At 38.8% G+C, this 21316-nt stretch overlaps 1 protein-coding gene across 1 annotated transcript in view; it reads right to left on the bottom strand.

The window, feature by feature from the left end:
- TMEM131 (transmembrane protein 131) overlaps positions 1–21316 on the bottom strand; it is a 93424-nt gene that overhangs the window by 69496 nt on the left and 2612 nt on the right. Inside the window, exons 2-3 of the mRNA XM_087938456.1 lie at positions 8376–8437; positions 3996–4036 (exon numbers count right to left, since the gene is read on the bottom strand). Coding sequence (XP_087794582.1) covers positions 3996–4036; positions 8376–8437 — 103 coding nt within the window. The remainder of the gene's footprint in view (positions 1–3995; positions 4037–8375; positions 8438–21316) is intronic.

The following is a 21316-nucleotide window of genomic DNA, read 5'->3' as shown; positions in this document are numbered from 1 at the left end:
CGACTATCTTGGAAAATCCTCAAAGTAGTTACTTGATATGGCTATTTGAGTGCTTTGCATAGCCCTATTAAATCACATCTTACATTATGTAACAGGAGTTATTGGCATGTTCATTAGAGCCTATGAATTAGTTTTACTGAAACACTGATAGTGTATTTATATTGATAGTTGCTTTTTCTTGTGGGTTTCTTTTTAAAAAAATTGATTACCAATTGTATTTATTTTGTATGGAGGTGATGTGTGATGATTTTTGAATTACTTTCTACCAACCAGTCATTTGTTCAGATGGGCATCCATATAAATTAAATAAATGTTATACTAGACCAGTGTTGGTGAACCTTTTCGGCACTGAGTGCCAAAACGGAAACATGCGTGAGCGGGTGGGAGAGTGCCGGAAACCAGAAGAGCAGCTCCCTGGTGTGGGAGCACCAGAAACCGGAAGAGCAGTTCCCCTGCATGCATGTATGCGCCGGGAAACTGAGCTTCCAGTTTCCAGCATGCACATGCGCACCAGCCACCTGGTCTTCTGGTTTCTGGCACACATGTGCATGTGAAGACCAGCTGGCCAGCGCACATGCGCACGCTGGAACCCAAAAGCACAACAGGCAACGACTGGTGTGCCCGGAGAAATAGCTCTGCGTGTCACTTCCAGCATGTGTGCCATAGGTTTGCCATCACGGTACTAAACCATAGTTATCTCTCAGCATTCAGAAATAAGCCCCACTATACTCCCTGGTATGACAGTAATAGGAATGCAGATGTAAAATCTTATATCAATTACAATTATAATTAAATATCTAAATCTAAAGCATTTCCCTACAAATGCACTTAAGTAACAATTCGCTTAAAAAGGAGTTCCATCCATTCTATCATCTGATTTTATTTACACTTTTATACTTTGTGATTATGACGTGGACATAACCGAAGACAAATGCAATCTGTAAAATATTATTTGTTGCAAAAGGCCAACTTTAGACTCCACTAAAACCAAGTAGTTGAACATAGTTGATTTTTTTTTATTGCAACTGTTCATATGACTTTTTGAAAATTGCAGGACATTTCAAAAATAAATAGGAAGTGAAATTACCAAGCACCTGTATGTCTATTAAGAGACTTTGTTTAAACTTCATTTTTTGTGGTTTTAGTTTTTGTTCAACTTTTTAAATATAAGCTTCATAAATAGCTTTTTAAAAACATATTTTAATGGACTGGTAAATTATTTTAACCACAATGTATACATGTTTATACACAGTGCACTTTTTTTCCTATTTGAAAGTCTTGTATTTTGTTGATCTGAATTTTTTTATAGCACAAACATGTTTTTATAGCATTACAGCTGCAAAATATTACGGGAGTACTATCAGATTTCTCTCTGTATGACCAAACCACTCTAATAGATTTTATACCAACTGCACATTTCTACATGCAACACTGAATATACTATTGTTACATTATTCATTTGTACTAATTAATCATCCATTCATTCTTGTCCCCATCTCCACTTACATATCTTGAATAATCCCTACCAGATTCCTGAATCCACTTCTTTTGATATACCCTCCTTTGTATGCACCAAAATGAACAGAATTATACTTTTCACTATTTCTGCCCCTTTTAACAAATTACAGGCCACATAATATTCACTACTTTCCTAGCAATATTTGCACAATTTAATATTTCTCCAGCTTTAGTAAACACTTCCACAATAGGACACAAATTCTTTCATTTCTTCTACATTGTCCCCAAACAGCTTTGGAAAATACAACTTCCAAACACCCATACTCCATTCTCCCAAGAATGATGAGCCAATGTCATGGCCAGGAGGGCCTTTGCACAACTGTGAGTTGTGCACCAGTTATGCCCTTTCCTGGACCAACCGTCCCTACTCACAGTCACTTCTGCCCTAGTCACTTCCTGTCTTGATTATTGCAACGCGCTCTACATGGGGCTGCCCTTAAAGAGCATCCAGAAGTTCCAGTTGGTGCAAAATTCAGCAGCCCGCATGGTTTTGTACAGACCCCGGTGTGCATCTGTTTCACCTCTCCTGCGGGAGCTGCATCGGTTGCTGATTTGCTTCTTGATGCAATTCAAGGTACTAGTTGTCATCTTTAAAGCCCTTCATGGCTTTGGGCCAGGTTATCTGAGGGACTGTCTCTTGACGGTCTACATCTATCCAACCCATCAGAGCAGGGAGGCAGGGAATGTTGTGGGTCCCATCCCTGAGGGAGATACAGCTGGTGGGATCCAGAAGAAGGGCATTCTTCGTGGTGGCTCCCTCTCTCTGAAACATCATTTCCCCCAGAGTTTAGGATAGCCCCCTCTCTAATACTCTTCCAGAAGGCAGTGAAGACCTGGTTCTGCCAGTGGGCCTGGGGAACCAAGAGCGGGATGGAGCCCATAAAATGGCTTGTGTGATCTGCTGTCGTCAGGGTGGAGGTTAGGAGTTGGAGGGTGATTTTTTTCCCCAGATTTTGTTCTATTGTACTTTATTATTTGTTGCAAAAGGCCAAGTATTAGACTCGGTTAGTTACTTTATTGTTTGTTTGGTTTTTTTTTTTAAACTATGGTTTTACATTCTGTAAGCCGCCTCGAGTAGCCATGGGTGAATAGGCAATATAAATTAAATAAATAAATAATATCCTTATTTCAGGTTATTTTTTATTTCGTTATCATGAGGGGAAGTCTGTTATGAGTTTTAAGACCTTAATATGGGAGGTGAAGGTAGGCAAGGAATTCAAACACTTCTGTTTTTACTCATATTTGATAAGGACCATTGTCAAGCTGCTATTTACTACTTCATTATTAATTACATGAATTGGGGAAATATAATCTTGCACTTAGTTCCATTTGCTAAAATTTCTTTTCTGTATGACTTGTTGCCATTGTTAAATCTTGTTCATGAGCTCTTCCTTTGAACAAGCCAAATATTCTATTAATTCAATTCAATTTTACTGTGTAATTAATGCTCTAGGTTTTTACCATTTATGTATGTGTGTGTGTGTATGTATGTATGTATGTATGTATACACACACACACACACACACACACACACACATTAATACATACATATACGCATATATACACATATATACACATATACGTATACATACATATATATAAGCAGGTCTTGGAGTGTTCGGGTCTCTTCCCATGTGTGTGTAGAAAATATTTTGCCATATTTAATCTGAAGTCATTTAATTATAATTTGTTACTTTTTTCTTTGTATCTTGCTCTTTAGCTAGTTCAACAAGTCACTGAACACATAACTTTAAAGAAATGAAAACCTTGCTTGCTATTAGGTAAAATTTTAATTGCTAATAAAACATAATTCATTTTATAATTTCTGTGATTCTGAGAAGAAATGCACTTGTTTGGGAAATGTTGCACAATATAAAACCATGTTCTCAGTTCCTTAATTCAAATATGTATTTTCCTGGCACTATGGTGCCTGTAGTGAGAGCTGAAAAAGGGGAAATGTTTGTTAAGGAGGAATGCTCACAGACCCTTCAAAGCAGCTCTTCCCCTTCTGAATAGTTGCACATCCCTAGCTGTAAGCCATTCAGAACTTTAAAAATTAGTCTCCAAATCCTTTCTTAGGCCCTAGAAATAGATTATTTATTGGCAGCTAATTCAACTAACAAAAAACAAGTGTAATATGATTAAATTAGCTAATCCCATTACAAACTTTGAAACTTTCTTTTTGATGGACTTAAGTATAAAAACTACATTGAATAGTAGTCCATCTTACTCTGATTGCAGTAATTCAAGTGAATGGTTACCAAGGCACTTAAAAACAATGTTGCAGTATTTCTGCGTAGAATCATCAATTTAAAACTTACAAAGGTATTCTTAGACACCACTGTCATAGATTTAGAAAAGTACTAATTAGAGACAATGTGGTAGATTTATCAAACTATCAAAATAATTCAAAATACAAAAGTTCTTGAAAAAACTGCTTACCTAAATCAAATATTCTATTATAGCAAACCACTTACCTTTTCTGTTGATATGAATTGAGGCCAATAGCTGTCTCAGTCTAAAAAAAAAACAGAGAACTTCAATTGTAAAGCATTTTAAAAAGAAATCACTTCTAAATATTCAAATTATTTAGAACTGAATATCAGCTGTCTATCCCATTAGAAGAAGTCTCCAACGTACGACTGTAATAGAACCCAAATGATTGCCTCACTTGTTGACTATAATCCCCACTCTCCATGTTGTGATTGTTAAGTGAAGCATGGGATGGGCAAGGCCCTTAAAAGGCTTGATGCAGGTCCAGGGCCACACTGCAGTTCTCCAACTCATATGTGGTCTGAGAATTGTGATTACTCCCAAAATGGCCTGAATTTTGCTCATGTGACCCCGGGGACACTGCAGTGGCTATAATTTTGGATACATAAGTCCCTTGGTTCAGTCCTGTCACAATTTCAAATGGTCACTGAACAAACAATTGTAAATTGAGGACTACTTGTAACTAGAGAACATATAATCTCATAAACATACTAATAATCTTGTAGATAAACAATAAATGCTGCATATTTTTACTTTTAAAAATCTTTTGACAAAATTTCTCATCAAAGCTATTTATTTAATAGATTTTTATCCTGCCTTTATTACCTTGTAAGTAACTCCATGTGGTGAAAGTACATAATACTCCTTTCTCCTCTTTTTCCTCAAACAACAGTCCTATGAGGTGGGTTAAGCTGCCAAAGAGTGACTGGCCCAAAGTTACCCAGCTAGCTTTCCTGCTTAAGACAGGACCATTATACGCTAACTCAGCAGCACTGGGATAAAAATACAAGTTTTTGGCTAGAAAATGGGGAAAAGAAAGTAGGAAAAAAACCCAGTGCTCATCCTACATATAAGGGTGTCATAGGAGTATGTATTAGGAACAAGCATAGACTAAACTTTACACAAGAAATTGTTTCACATACAAAAAAAATTCAGATTTTGGAGGTTTTTTTAAACTTGACATATGATATACATATAATTTACATTATTGCTTATGCACTGTTTATCAGTAATAGTATCACTGTTTTCTTTTTTATACTGACTTGATTATTTTAATCAAGTATATTTAAAGTTTAATAAGCATGTCAATTACAGCGTGGATGTGAAATGTCCATGAAATAAGTATAATTTTTAATGATATAACATTAAAACCCACTTATGGGTTAGACTGTTAGATATCCATCCACATTGATCAGAAGCAATTTTCCTTCCTCCTCCTAGCAGAAAATGGGGAGGGAATTCTAAAGGAGAGTTGCACTAAGGAGAAAGAGAACTGATTAAATAAAAATGAGGTAACTGAAAGAGGAAGTAAAGTCCTTATCAAGAATTATAAAAAGAGTTAATATTTTACTAGGGTGGGACAGAACTTATCTTCAATATTAGAGTTACAGTAGTGAGGTTTAACTTTGAATAAGGTTATGCTATTTAAAAGATGTAAGAGATAAACAGAAGAAAGAGGGAAACCATTTAAATTGTTTTTGCCCTATTGAGAATGAAGATTTTTAAAAAAGTGCAGATGCATGGATAGAAACTCAATCACTGGATTTCCTAACCCTTTTTTTAGAATCCTCACTCATGGTCAGAAAAAAGCAAACCCCTTTCAATATCTGCCAGTATTCTGAGAAGGGAAGACAATCAAACTTTTTTCAAAGGTCATGCTTTACAGCAGGCTTGTCCAACCCGCGGCCCACGGGCCGCATGCGGCCCAGGTTGCCTCGTAATGCGGCCCAGTGCCCACCCCAACCTTCGTGTCAGAGCCAGCGAGGAGGAGGAGGAGAGGCAGGCGTGAGGCGGGGTGAGGCGAGAGCCAGGCCAAGCAGCAACAGAAGAGGCAGGCGCCGTCCGAGTGCCACCTCCTGCTGTTGCCGCCGCCGCCACTGCCGCTGCTTCTGCCCCCGGCAGAATAGAGGCCTACCTAAAGTACCGCAAAATCATGTGAGATTAGTAGAACGAGATTGCATAGTACTTTAGGCCTCTGTTCTTTCCAAATGGAGGCCTGGATGAAATCTGCGGTAAAAGGCTTTGTAAACAGAGGGAAGCCCTGAAACACTAAAGCCTTTCCTCCATTTGCAAAGCCTTTTGCTGCCATTGCAAAAAGCCTCTGCTGCCAAGAATGGAGGCTGGGAGGGGTGCCTGTATACCAAAGGCCACTGGAAATGGCGACACGGAGGGAGGTGTGCATCCCTCCCAGCCTCCATTCTTGGCGGCAAAGGCCTTGAGGTCAACCCTTTGCCGTTGTAAATGGAAGCCCAGAAAGATGTTCGCGCCACTCCCAGGCTCCATTCTTGGCAGCAAAGGCCTTGTGGAAAGCCCTTTGCTGCCATAAACAGAGGTCTGAAAGGATGTGTGCGCACCTCCTGGACTCCGTTCTTGGCAGCAAAGTCTTTTTGCACAGATGAATGGAGCCTATAGAGATGTAATCTCTCATCCCTGCAGGTTTTGCCAAGCCTTTGCTCAAGGCAAAATTGTGGCAGAGAAGCTGGAAAGGAGACAGCGCTCATCAAGATCTATGTAAGGTAAATGACCCGGTCAGGCAGGATTGGGGTGGGGTGGGGGAAACCATGAGATATCTCAGTGGGTCAGAGACAGTCTTGGATGGTTGGAAGCACTAGGCCTTCCCCACCCAGAGTTACCTCGTGCACTTAACGACCCACACATTTGATTAGTGAAAGCAGGGAACGATCATGTTCAATTTACTCCTATGAATCCTTAGGTTATGAATGTAATTGGCAGGCTCCATTACATTTGTAACTTGAGAATTACCTGTATTGAAAGATTTGAAATTTAAATTCAAGATATAATTTCCGCATGTCATATGATGATTTACAAATACAGGTAGTCTTAGATTTATGACAACTGAGCTCAAAATTTCTGTTGCCAAGCAAGACAATTGTTAAATGAGTTTTACCCCATTTTATGACCTTCTTACCACTGTTGTTAAGTAAATACTGCAATTATTAAGTTAGTAACAGTTGTTAAATGAATCTGGCTGACTTTGTCAGAAGTTCACAAAAAGTGATCGCTTGATCTTGGGACACTGCAACCATTATAAATATGAGTCAGTTGCCAAGCGTCTGAATTTTGATGACAAGATCATGGGGATGCTGCAATCGGTCATTCATGTTAAAAACAGACATACGTCACTTTTTTCAGTGCTGTTGTAACTTTAAACAGTCACTAAATTAACTGTTCCAACTTGAGGACTACCTGTATACTGTGAGACACGTTTCTCCCCTCCCCCACTTCTCCCTCATGCGCATTCAAGCCTCTTTCACCCATCATAATGCTAGTTTTCTGACAGGAGAAAAGACATAGCTGGCAGCCTGAAAGGGAAAGTGGAAAATAACAGCCCAGAAAGATGGTAAATGAAGAATGAAGAAGCTCAACGAGGAACACAGCTATATAAAGTCTTGCCCAAAATGCACTCATTAAATATAAAAAACGATCAACTGCTTTTCATGAGCCAAGATGAATAAAATAATTTTAAAAACTATTTTGAAATCAAATACAGGTAGTCCTCAAATACAGGTAGTCCTCAATTGAGCCCAAAGTTTCTGTTGCTAAGTGAGACATTTGTTAAGTGAGTTTTGCCCCATTTTATGTCTTTTCTTGCCACTGTTAAATGAATCACTACAGTTCTTAAGTTAGTAACATGGTGAAGTGGATCTGGCTTCTCCATTGACTTTGCTTGCCAGAAGGTCACATAACCCCAGGATGCAACCGTCATAAAAATGAGTCATAGGCCAAGCAAATGATCACGTGAGCATGCTGCAACGGTTGTGAAAAACGGTCATAACTCATTTTTTCAGTGCTGTTGTAACTTCAAATGACCACTAAAAGAGCTGTTGTAAGCAAAGGACTATCTGTAAATCTTTTTATACTAACATCATTTGAAATGAAAAGTGAAATACAAATTTTTGAAACAATTCTCTCTGAAAACAAACTAACAAATATCAGGTAACTTCACATATCTTGCTATAGTTTAGTTTTAACCGTGGTTAGCTGAGTAATAAGTCAACATAAACAAGCTATATAAGTTGTAGCTCAATTCAACACTGTAAATAATTTAAAAAAATATTTCATAAAATTATTCAGGAATTGGCCAGTTCACCCAAAAGTTCCTTGTGCCAAAAATCCAGCTAGTCACTTAAAATTTTATCTCGGCATCAAAAAAGACACTTGCTGAAATATGCTTACCGGTAAAATAACACAAGGGACTTGCAAGAGACCGTTTGAAAAGGAAATCATGTCTGACCAGTTGTCCCACCATTATTTTTTCTTTATTAAAGAAAATAATGCAACTAGTAAAGCAGGCTATTTAAAGAAATGTTACTATACAATTCTATTTAACAATAAATATTTACCTGTAATAAGCCTCCTTCATCAAAGCGTAAGACTTCTATTATGCTATCTGACTGGATAAAAGCTGTAAGAAAAAGAAACAAAAATTTCATTCAAGTGAACTTTATAACCTATTTATTTTATAATATTTAAAAATTGCCCAATTCTGATAATTATGGGTACAGTACAACAAAGGCAAAACAAAAATGAAGCGATTGTAACCAGCCTTTCTGCTGCGTAGCAACCTCTCTGCTTGAACTGCTGGAGACTATATCCGGGTTGGTAGTGGAGTTCCCCAGGCTTGTTGTTCTGGGAGACTTCAATCTGCCATTTCTAGGTTTGGCCTCAGAAGTGGCCCAGATGTTCATGACTATCATGGCAGCCATGGGCCTATCTCAGATCATCTCATGTCCATCTCAGGATAATGGTCACACACCAAATACAATTTACTTATCAGAGCAATGGCAACGTTAGCTGGGGTGTGTGTGAAACTTGTTGGTTTCTCCCTTGTTATGTTCAGATCACGCCTTAGTGTCCCTGAGATTCCCTTATACTGCTTCCCTCCGCAGGGAGACTGTATTCATTTGAGTGCTCTGTCCCCAGTGACTAATGACCCTGAATGGGTTCCAGAGGGAACTAGGGGATATCCTGGGGGCTTCACTGCACAAACCTGCCAAAGCTCTGATAAAGTCCTGGAATCAAAGAGTAGTCAAGGCTTTGAACAAGACTGCGCCTGTGCAACCTCTCTTGACTATTCACACCCACCCCATCCTATGATTCATAGAGGAGCTGTGGGTCTTGAAAAGGGTTAAGAGCCACCTAGAGCGAGCAGCACTGGGGGAAGACAATGGATAACTCCCACTGGAAATGACTTAGAACTGCCATTAAGGCTATCTTGTTGTAGTCAGAGTAGCAAGACATCATTATTTCTCCACCATTATTGCATCCACAGAATATTGCCCGGAAGCCCAGTTCGGGATCACCTAGTCCCTCCTGGGACAGGAGGGTTCAGGTGAACATCTTTAGGATTGCCCAAAGGAATTTGTTCAACACCTTGTTCAGATTCATTCCCAGTTGGAACCTATGTGTGGCACTGCTACATGGGAGATGCCGGGAGATGGGCCTTACCCAATTATATGGGAACAGTTTGATGTTGATGAAGTGGACAGGGTCCTCAATGCTATCAGTGCAACCACCTCTCAATTAGATCTTTAGCCCTCCTCGCTGGTGAAATTGATTCATTTTTCACTGCAGAAAGGGTCATTCCTGAGGTCTTTTAAGGAGGTCTGGTTTGCCCACTTCTAGAAAACCCCAGCTCCTCACCCCACTTGTCCAGACAATTTTTGTGTAGTTTCCAACCTTCCCATTATAGGGGCTTTCTCCAAGGGTTTCGAAGATCCCGGTCAGCAAATTGCTCACGTCTAGCTTGAACGACAGTTAAGTTAAACTGGGGACAAATGACAAGGGGAGTGTCCTCAGAACTTTGGTCAGCCTACTGGACGACAGACAGAAGCACTTCCCAGACCTGGATGCTTGGAACAGCTCCATGGAGAAAAGGTGGTTGCTTGGCAATTTCAGAGGAAGAAACTGATTATTTGGACCCCTTTCTGTCAGGATTAAGAATTTGGAAGCTACAACTAGTGCAGAATGCAGCAACATGGGCAGTTCTTGGGGCCCCTAGGTTGGCCCATGTTACACTACTGTTCTGCAAGCTGCACTGGCTACTGGTTTGTTTCCGGCTACAACTCAAGGCATGGGACCAGGTTAGCTTAAGAACCATCTCAACTCTTTGGGATTGGCCAACCTGTGTCAATAAAAGGAGAATGCTCCTGATCCCATCAGTCAAGAATTTTCCACTTTTCAGGAAAAGAGATTTCTCTGCCACCTCACCACGTATCCTTTGTGTTCCACTTCTCTCCATCTTTTAATGGTATTATTTTTTGTTTTTTGTTTTATTATTTTAATGTGTACTAGTTTTAATGTTTATAAACTGCCCAGAGTTATCTCTTATGAGATGGGTGGCACAAATTTAATAAAGTAGTAAATTTTATGTGAAAATAAAAAAAAATACTAGAAACCTGTCAGTAAACTTTATAAATCCTTTAATCTAAAGGCTGAACAAATGCTTAAACCAATTATTTTGCTTGTTTAAGAAATGCCAGCAGATTGGGGTTTTCTGTTCTACTGGAAGAAGAGTATTCCATAAAGTGGGGGATGCCACTGAGAAGGTTTGCTACCTGATCATGCATATCATATGGAGAAGAGACTGCAATATATTCTCTCTTAATGACTGAATCAGACAGTTCTGCCAAGACATTTCCTAATATATTCTGATGCTGCACTAGAAATGCCTCTGAAGGTAATAACCTGCACTTTGTTTTAAGCCTAGAAACTACTGGCAACTAATGCAGCAATTTCAAAATAGGTATTATTCCTGCCTGTCCAGCTTATCTAGTTAGCAATCTAGTCATTGTATTTTATACCAGCTGCAATCCTCAATATCTCCAAAGGCAGTCCTTTTGAGCATGTTGTAACAATCCAACCAAGTGGTGATTACAGCATGAGTTACTATCATCAAGGCATTTTAGTTAAAGTAGGCCATAGTTTCCATTTGCTGTTTAAGCAGATCAGCTTGTCTTAAAAGACCTGCCCAAACCATCATCCATTCAAGTTCTACCAAACCATGCTTAAAATAACAACTATTCACGTTTTAACGCCCTGTTGTTAGTGCCAGTATCTTATTCTATTGCTCATAATTAATTCTTTATTTTGTACTGTAGAAAAAGAAATCCTATAAACCATTATTGAAAGCGTGAGGAAATACTATTTGTTTGGAAAAACTGTGCATAAGGAAGACTAACATATTTTAGAGCTGAAGAATGGCAAGAAATGTTAGGATTGGGGTGGACTTTAAACAATTATGCAAAGAGAATAATTTTTTCTCAGGCAATGCAAAAAACTTCAGTATAATAGCTAGATACAGTATCACAGGGAGACAAGGTCTCAACCAACCAAAAAGCATATTTTAATATATATGAGCCAGTTCCCACCTGTTAATAACAAAGAAACACATTAAGGTACTGGGATAACGGAGTATCTCTGGGATCACAGAGTACCTGAAGCACTAATTGACTGGGTCAAAATGTTATGTAAGAACACCAGCAGTCAAGTGTGATGCCCAGCTGGTCTCTCCAACAGATTCCAGGTGATGTTTGGAGTGCACCAAGGCTCTGAACCGTGATAACCTGGGGCGTGGCACAAAGGCAACACAATCAAATAAGCAAGAAGAGTCCCTTAATTATCTCCAACTTTTCCCCCAATGTCCAGGTTACCCTCGGCTGGAGAAAAACTCTTCCAGGAACAGTCTTTAAGTGGAGGAAATTCAGTATGAAAAAAAAAGTACATACGAACTGTAAAAATCCAAACAAACCACGCTGCAATAATTAACTTGACAGGGCAGGAGAAGGAATCGCAGACTTGAAAGCACAGCAAAACACACACAGTTGGGAAGACACCAGGAACACAGATAAGCCTCCACGAAACCAGATAATTCACAATTTGCTCCCAACAACTTGCTGTGCGCAGCTTCCCTTTTTAAACACTGTGTTCCCAGCTGCAGCTAATGAAGGGAATCAGGGCCCTTTCCTCCCCTGTAAGCCATGCAACTCACATTACTCCCTTCTCTGTTCCTCCCTGCATGCCCTAGGATGAAGAGGGGATGGGCCTGGGTCTTCCACCGAATTCCCTCTCCCTTGCTCTACCTCTTCCTGCTCTGCTCAGCCGGACTTTGCCCTTCCCCAGTTTCTTCCACAGCTAATGGAGTCACACTCCCACTCCCTGTCAGCTGCTCAGCCTCCCCTTCTGAATCAGATTCTGACAGGGGCATGGCATGAACTGTCACCACTTCTGTTTATATTGGTCATGGATACCATCACACATGACCTGCAACAGAACGCACCCTGGATTATGCTTGTTTCCACCACCAGAGGCAAACTACAGCAGCAAGTCCAAATATGGAAGGGTAAACCATTTCGGACTCTGCCTCAACACCAAGAAAACTGAGTACTTAGAGACTGTTACCATCTCTGGAATGATTCAAATCAATGGCGAAAACCTAAAGAAGGTGGACATTTTTCAGTATCTGGGATCCCATCTCCAGGGCAATGATGACATCAATGGTGAGGTGTGAGCAAGGGTGACTCTACCTGGATGCATTGGCGATAATTCACTGGTGTATTATGTGAGAGACAAATGCCAACTCATCTTAAATCTAAGATTTACAAGACAACTGTTAGGAATGATAGTGACCTAACAATTGGGTTAGAAATATATAACCCAGGATAGTCATTTAATACTGTATCTTTTAAGAGAATACTGTAATTGTGATTGGGTGAGGTTCCTCCAAAGGTCATAAGATAGAGCCAGAAACCCGGTTTCTTTCTCCTTGCATTTCCTGTTTTGCCATATTGCCTGATCATCGTTCTGCTTGGATTGTTGTGAGTCTTGCAACTGTTTGCAAACTCCCTTTACTGAACTCTGTTTATGATACTTGACTTCGTTTTTGGATTATCCCTGGACTGATACTAACTGCTTTAACCGTGTATGATTTGGACTGTTTGTTGGACTTTGTTTACCCGTTTACTGGAAGTAAAACCTACATTTTACTATTCAGTGTATCTGTGTGCTGGTTGCATGTTATTCAACATCACTCTCACTACATTTTCCTGAGTGCACTCATTCTCCTAACTGGGAATACCTCAACACTGGTTATGGGCCCAGCAAATACCAGGATCAGATAACTGAGTGTCAGCTTTGAAATTCAGATGCAACATTTTTTTTTAGAGAGTTAGAGGAGTTGAAAAGTTCAAGGTTATTCTGTGTGTCGTATTAAGAATTTCCAGTTGCAGTTAATTGGTTCTCATGATTTATGAAGTGTAGAAGTGGGAGGAGAGAAGGTGGGTTCTGTGTAACGCACCAAAAAACTTTCACTTGGGAAATTGCTTTTGAACATGCCAGATCTGTTCCTAATAAATCAACTGGAGACATAATGTCTCGGAGTGATTGATATTATGGATACTTTCTAGATGCTTGACACCGAGAGTTAGTGTGAATACACAATACCATATACAGACAGCTGTTTACTGTTTAATTGTGGGTTACTGTCCTGGTAAAGATGGCACAAGACCCATCAACAAGTCTATCAATGATAACCCGGTTGGATGGAACAAGCTATGTTTCCTGGTCTATGAAGTGCAGTCTACTTCTGTGTAGGGAAGGGTTATGGGATGCAGTTCAGGATGCTTAGGATCCAAATAATGAGGATGATGCTAAAAAATTAGCTGACTTTAAACAGAACAACGAACGAGCTCTTTGTATAATTGGACTAACACTGAGTGACCAGCAGCTAGTCCATATTCATGGAGAAGAGTCTGCTGCTAGGTGTTGGGAGCATTTGAAGAGGATTTATGTTCGTGACAGTGTAGGTGCACACATACATCTTACACATAAACTGTTTAGAGCACGTCTTCTGAAAGGTGGAGAGATGTTAGCTCATTTGAACTTCATGAAAAGAACTTTTCAAGAGCTACATGAAAAGGAACAGATTTTTTTCAGAGCTGCATCAGGTTTACATCATTCTTTCCTCACTGGATGAAAGTTATTATGATTACGTATCTTCACTAGAAGTCCTGACCAGAAATGAGCTGACATTGACTGACATAACTGGACGATTGTTAGAAGAGGCAAGAAGAAGACTGGATAGAAACCAACTGAGAGAGAAACAACCACAAGAAGAGGATTTGTTTTCAACTGTCTGTACTGTTAGGAAATGTTTTTCTTGTGGGGCTAGGGGACATATAGCTAGATTCTGTAAGAAGGGAAAACGACAGAATACTAGTAATCACCAGAAGGCTAATAAGAATGTTAATTTAGCTATGTCTAGCAATTCAACTGTAAACCATGACTTGTGGGTAGTTGATAGTGGAGCATCGCAGTGCATTACTAGAAATAGAGAGAGTTTTGTAAAGATGTCCATGAGTAAGTAACATGTATCACTGGCAAATGGATGGAAGATGAAAGCAACTGGTGAAGGTACTGCATATTGTTCTTGTGTAAATGAGCATTTATCTATGTTATACGTACCTAAACTGAAATTTAATTTGTTATCAGTAAGGGCTTTAGTTAATCTTGGTTATGTAGTAACCTTTAGGGGAGATAACTGTAAATGTGTTACTGCTACTTTAGAGAATGATTTATATGTTATACATGACGACCAGTTGCAGATGGCTAACTCGGTTTATAACAATGTTAAGCCACATGACGAATGTATACATTTACTGCATAGACGTCTGGGGCACATTAATTTCAAGATGCTGAAACAAACTGTTGAATTGTCAGAGGAAGTAAAATTAAAACCCTGTAGCAAGTACTTAAACTGTAATGCCTGTAATCAGGAGAAAAGCAAGGTTATTCCAGCAAACAGACCGAATGGGTTTTAGAGGTTTTATTTGCTGACATAATTGGTCCTAAGAAACCCAGTTTGGGAGGTGCCTGCTATGTTTTGAGTATAATGGACCATTACTCACGGTACTGTTTCTGCTATCTAATGAAAAACAAAACAAACGTTCCAACATTTCTTTAACTGGCTAAGATTTGCTGAGAGAAAAATGAGACATAAGGTAATTAGTTACAGATAACAGGACTGAGTTTATTAACAATAGATTCCAAACGATGTTAAAATTGGCTGGTATCGAGCATAAGCGTTCTGCACCTTACAGGCCACAACGTAATTCATTTATAGAACGAAGAGGGCAAACGTTACAAGCCATGGCTCGCACTATGTTATCTGATTCAGATTTGCCTGAAACACTGTGGACTGATGCCATAATGTGTAGCAATCATGTGTTAAACAATGCGGCGAACACAACAACTGGTGAACTGCCATTCATTCGTTGGCATGGCAGAAAAACAGATTTAAGTTATCTACACACATTTGGAGCTCCAGCATGGGTGCATATTCCCTCACAAGTAAGACTGAAAGGGCAACATAGAGCTAGGAAATTATTTTTCATAGGTTACAAGGCCAACCATAGATCGTTTAGATTCTGGGATCCAGGCACAGCTAATATTTACTGTAGCTCTAGTGCTAAATTTCTTGAGCACGTTGGGTGGCATAAACTAGAACAGGAATCCAATGGTGATGTTGCTATCGACACCCAAGTAGTCCCTAATGATGAGATTATTAAACCATAATAGCCATTAAAGAGGAAGAACAGGCACAGGAGGAGGTAGAAGAACAGGAGCAGGTAGAACATGAGAGTCCACCAGTAAGCCCTGAGTTACCTAGATGACCACCAGATAGCTATCAGGCTAGTATAGTATGCCAAGTAAATATAGTTCCTACTAACTATAATGAACTGAAACTGTATCCTGCTAAGGTTCAGGCTGCTTGGCAGGAAGCAATGGATAAGGAACTGAAATCCTTACAAAGGTTGGAGGTACATGAAAATGTCAGGTTACCACCAGGTGAGCATGCCATAGGGTGTAAGTGGATTTATAAAATTAAGACAGGTGTGGATGGGACTGTTACGCATAAAGCCAGGTTAGCAGCACAAGGGTTCGATTAGTCAACCAACAACTACGATGAGGTGTTTTCACCTAGTCTGAAAGCTACCACATTACGAGCAGCATTAGTGTGGGCAACTAAGAATACATACACAATAAACCATTTGGATGTGGAGACAGCATATCTTCATGCACTGTTGCAACATACTATATATTTAAAGAAGCCTTTGGGATAAAAACTGATAAAACTGATCGTTGGAGATTAAAAAAGAGTCTTTATGGCTTAAAGCAATCAGGCTATGAATGGAACCAGTAGATAGTAAAGGAATTAACAAAAATAGGATTTGTAGCTGGCATGGCTGATCCATGTTTATTCAAAAGGGAAAGTGATGGTGTAGTTTCATTATTGCTACTGTTTACTGATTACAAAGCATTGATCACGAAGACTGAGCAAGAAGCTACTGAGATTATTTCACTGTTAGAGAAGAAATTTAACATAAAACATTTAGGAGAGATTAAATAGTATCTTGGTTTAAAAATAGATAAAACTAGGGGAGGATACAAAATCTCACAAGCAGATAAAAGTAACCATTTACTAAAGAATTTTAAAGTGGAACTTTGTAAACTGTTTAAAACACCAATGAGCCAGGAGTTTAGCCACAGTGATGTGCAAAAGTCCTGTTTTTGATAAAGATATTTATCAGTCATTAATTGGTAGCTTATCTTATCTTACTAATTGGTCAAGGCCAAATATAGCATATACTGTTAACCAATTAGCCAGGTTTAACACTGAGCCTACTGAAAGCCACTGGCACGCTCCTAAGCGTGTGTTGAGATATGCATTATATTTGGAGCCTAAGGATGAACTAAGTTTAACTGCATATGCCGATGCAAGTTTCGCTACAGACATTCCTACACATAAATCAACGTCAGGTACTGTAGTATTATTAGAAAAGGTGTTAATTGGATGGCAGTCTATTCAACAAAAACATCTAAGTTTATCAACAATGGAGGCTGATTTCTCATGTTTTTCTCTATTATGTACAGATTTCGTTTGTTATAAAAAAATATTGATAGATATGGGATGTAATGTAAAGGAACCTATTGTTGTGTATGAAGACAACCAATCAGCAATACAGATGGCTTCCAATCTTGCTGTAAAGACAAGATCAAAACACACCGATCTAAGATATCTAAATATGAGACAATGTGTTCAAAGTAAAATGATTACACTGGAGTACTGCATATCAGATAATAACATTGCTGATCATTTTACAAAAGCCCAAGGCACTGTAAAACATAAGGCTTGCTGTGAGGAATATGGACTTAAATTGTAAGGCTTTGTCCTACCCAAAGGGGAGAATGTTAGGAATGATAGTTACCTAACAGTTGAGTTGGAAATATATAAACCAGGATAGTCATTTAATACTGTATCTTTAAGAGAATACTGTAATTGTGATTGGGTGAGGTTCCTCCAACGGCCATAAAATGGAGCCAGAAACCTGGTTTCTTTCTCCTTGCATTTCCTGTTTTGCCATATTGCCTGATCGTTGTTCTGCTTGGATTGTTGTGAGTCTTGCAACTGTTTGCAAACTCCCTTTACTGAACTCTGTTTATGATACTTGACTTCGTTTTTGGATTATCCCTGGACTGATACTAACTGCTTTAACCGTGTATGATTTGGACTGTTTGTTGGACTTTGTTTACCCGTTTACTGGAAGTAAAACCTACATTTTACTATTCAGTGTATCTGTGTGCTGGTTGCGTGTTATTCAACATCACTCTCACTATGTTTCCCTGGGTGCACTCATTCTCCTAACGGGGAATACCTCAACAACAACTGTCTGCCTTGTTATTCTGTATGGCACTGAATAATGGGCAGCAACAACGGGGACAGAAAGCTATCTCCATGCAATGAAAATGAAAATGCTCCATTGGATATTGGGCATCTCCCTTCTTGACCACATCACAAATGATACAATTCAACAGCATTTTGGTGTGGCACCAATTACAGAGATGATGAGAGAAGGCCGGCTCCACTAATATGGACATGTCCAGAGTGCAGCACCTTCCACCATTGCTAAGAGAGCCTATCAACTAGAAGTTAATGACCAGTGACCTGGTGGGTGTCCAAAACAGAGATGGCGAGACACCATCAACAAAGACATGCAAAAGGCGTGCGTGCGCCCTGGAGATGCAGCTGATTGCACAAAATGGCATTCACTGATCCGAAAAGTGTACTCTTCATCTGCAGAATATGCTAGGAAGAAGATGATGAAAGTACTGGGATAGGATGAGAAATCTACAGTAATTGCATTACATTATTTTTGCTATATTTCTTCATTCTGTAAATTAGCATGGACACAACAGTCTTCCCATTTTTCTGTTATCTTATTAACAATTCATAGAGAAATGGATTTTTTAAAAAACAATTATATCAAATATTATTTTAATCATAAAAAGAGTACTTCTATACAATCCAAAATAATATTGTATATTATTTGATCTATAATTTAAAACAATGAATTGTTTAAAAGACAAAATTTGGATACAGTCCTTGAATATAGATATGATTTAAAATTTTAACAGTGCTTTAAAAGGAGCCAGAAGTTAATTGCAGGGATGTACAGCAAAATAATTTTTATTTATTTATATCTCACCCTTAGTATTTTTATAAAGTGGGATATAAATTGGGGAGCATACCAAATACTCCTTTCTTTTCCTATTTTCCCATAACCCCCTGTAAGATTGGACTGAGAGAGAATGACTGGCCCAAAGTCACTCAGCTGGCTCTCATGCCTAAAACAGGACTAGAAATCACAGTCACCTGGTTTCTATTCTGATGCCTTAACTCAAGAGTCTTCAAACTTGGCAAGTTTAGGACTTGTGGACTTCAACTCCCAGAATTCCTGAGCTAACATGACTGGAGGGGGAATTCTGGGAGTTGAAGTCCATAAGTCTTAAAGCTGTCCAATTTGAAGACCCCTGCCTTGACTACTAGACCAGTTATAAAAGAAATAGTAGTTATACTGTAATACCATACCCAGCAATGGCAAGAAAACATTAACAGTTTGATAAGGAAGATCAACTACAAAACTATACACAATCATCAAGTACTGCATGCTGAATGAGCAGTATTGTTGAAAGGATAAAACAGGAAACAGAGAAGAAACGTGAACAAATTAACATGCAATCCATACTGGAATTTTAACCTAATCTGGATTCAGTTTCATAATCACAGTTTAAAATACAATTATATCCAGAATGACTTCTGAATCTGTATCATGAGTTAAATTATGGCAAGCCCGAGAGTGAACCATAGGGATAAATTAATAGAATCTTAATAATTGGAAGTGGCCATGTAGGAGCTCACCTAGCTCTTCAATTCTGGAATCCAAATTAAAGTATTTTCTCTACCACCACCACCCTGGCCCACCCACTAACTCAGTTTTTTTTCCAAACTTTTTCAAGTTTCACAATTTGTTTTTTTTTAAAAAAAAAAAAATCCTGGACCACTTATTAAATGATAAAGCTATAATGAAGAAAATTGGGTTAACGCTATCATTCCAAGAAATCTGAGCGGGTTCTTGTGAAACCCTAGGATTTTGACTTTGCCCAAAATGAGGGCAAGATAATATTCCATTCTGGGCAGAGACATCTAAAAAAATCATCAATAAACCAGATCTTATTCAGATGGCCCCCAAGATTATCAGGCTCTTGGAAGCTAAATCCTCTGAGGAAGTTAAAGAAACTGGGTATAGATATGCTGCATTAGAGAAGACTACAGGCAACTCCAAATACTTAAAGGTTACTTATCAGGACAGCAGGCTACATACAGCCGGACCCATAGTCAATTTATGTACAAGGTATGCACCAGAATGAATATTAGTGTCAGAATGCAACTACGATAGTAATAGTGAACTCTTCCCACATAGGAGCAATATGGCATCTCCAAAAAATGACACTTGCCTTCTATACCAACTGCAATTTTTGGGCCACCTTTGAAAACTGTTGCATGAAATAATACATTGCAGTAGTCTAGCCTTGAGATTACCAACACATGTATTATCACTGAATCAGATTTTTTCCCCTCCAAGTACAATACAACCTGTTACTCAGAGAAAGCAGGTGCCCATCTTGCCACTGTTGTCTTAATGCTGTTAGCAGTTCAATCAATAAAGGTAAATGAAATCTACAAAGTATGTTTTAAAGATATGTTTGAAACAGTGATGAGCTTTCAGACTGTACAGTTGTGATCTAGTTTACTTTTGTCCTAATGTCTTGCCAGCTTGCATCTTCAGAGGTACAGTGGTGAGCTGCTTTGTGCTGCACCTCTTGTTAGATCACAGACAATACCAGTATACTTTTAAATTTGTCTATCTACATTAAAAGAAGTGGGTGCGATGGCTCACCAGTTAAAGATGCTGAGCTGAAAAGCTGACAGCATGGATATGAAACCTGTGAGCCATGCAGTAGGATGACTCTCATTCCTGCCCCAGCTCCTGTCTGCCTAGCAGTTCAAAAGCATGCAAACACGAGTAGTTTAATAGGTACCAATTATGTAACAGCACTCCCTGCACCTCTGACGTATAGCCGTGCTGGTCACATGACCACAGAAAATGTCTTCAGACAATGCTGGCTCCCTCGGCCAAGTAACAGAGATTAGCAACATGCCCCAGAGTCAGTCACGACTGGACAGGGAATCTTTTACTTTTATATTAAAATAATTCAGATTCAAAATATATAATTATAAGTAAGTTTTCCCATTTTTACTAAAATTGTATTTAAAATTTGATTTAAAAATCTAAATCACCCTGCAAATAATTGTCTGTCTATAATTTATCAACAATAGCAGACATTACAACTCAAAGTTAAAAGTAACGAATTGCCAAGTCACAAGACCAAAATAGATTCTGATAAGTAAACCATCCAGTTAAAGTCAGATAGCTTGAAAGAGTGTATTAGCTTCTGTACCCTTTTAAAATAAATAAGCCAACTGATGGATATGCCTGATAAATTTAATTAAAGAATGGAGATTAGAGGATCCAAAATGCCTCAAATAAAAAGCTTGTTTCAATATCAGAATATACTGGAAGCATAGACTTATTCAAGTGGATATGGGGAAGTAGAAATATTTGTTCTCAGTAGCTATGAAATATCAAGTATTATGTCAAGACCTCTGAACAATAATATGCCAGCTTTATCAATACAATGAAGTATCAATTTCAAATAGCATGCCTGAAAACTACTAAACTACCAGTCATTTTCACAACTTTATCTTGTACACCAACATGCTAAAGTTCCACTTGCAGTCACTCATACCTTCATCTCCTCACTGGTCTACTGCAATTAGTTCTATATAGGATTGCCCAGAAAACTATCCAGAAGCTACAATTAATTA

The sequence above is a fragment of the Pseudonaja textilis genome, chromosome 8, assembly GCF_049901715.1.
Source record: "Pseudonaja textilis isolate UNSWEBS1 chromosome 8, rPseTex1.2, whole genome shotgun sequence".
In the NCBI taxonomy this organism is placed as follows: Eukaryota; Metazoa; Chordata; class Lepidosauria; order Squamata; family Elapidae; genus Pseudonaja; species Pseudonaja textilis.
Note: the sequence above shows the minus strand (reverse complement) of the source record. Positions and strands in the feature narration are given on the sequence as shown.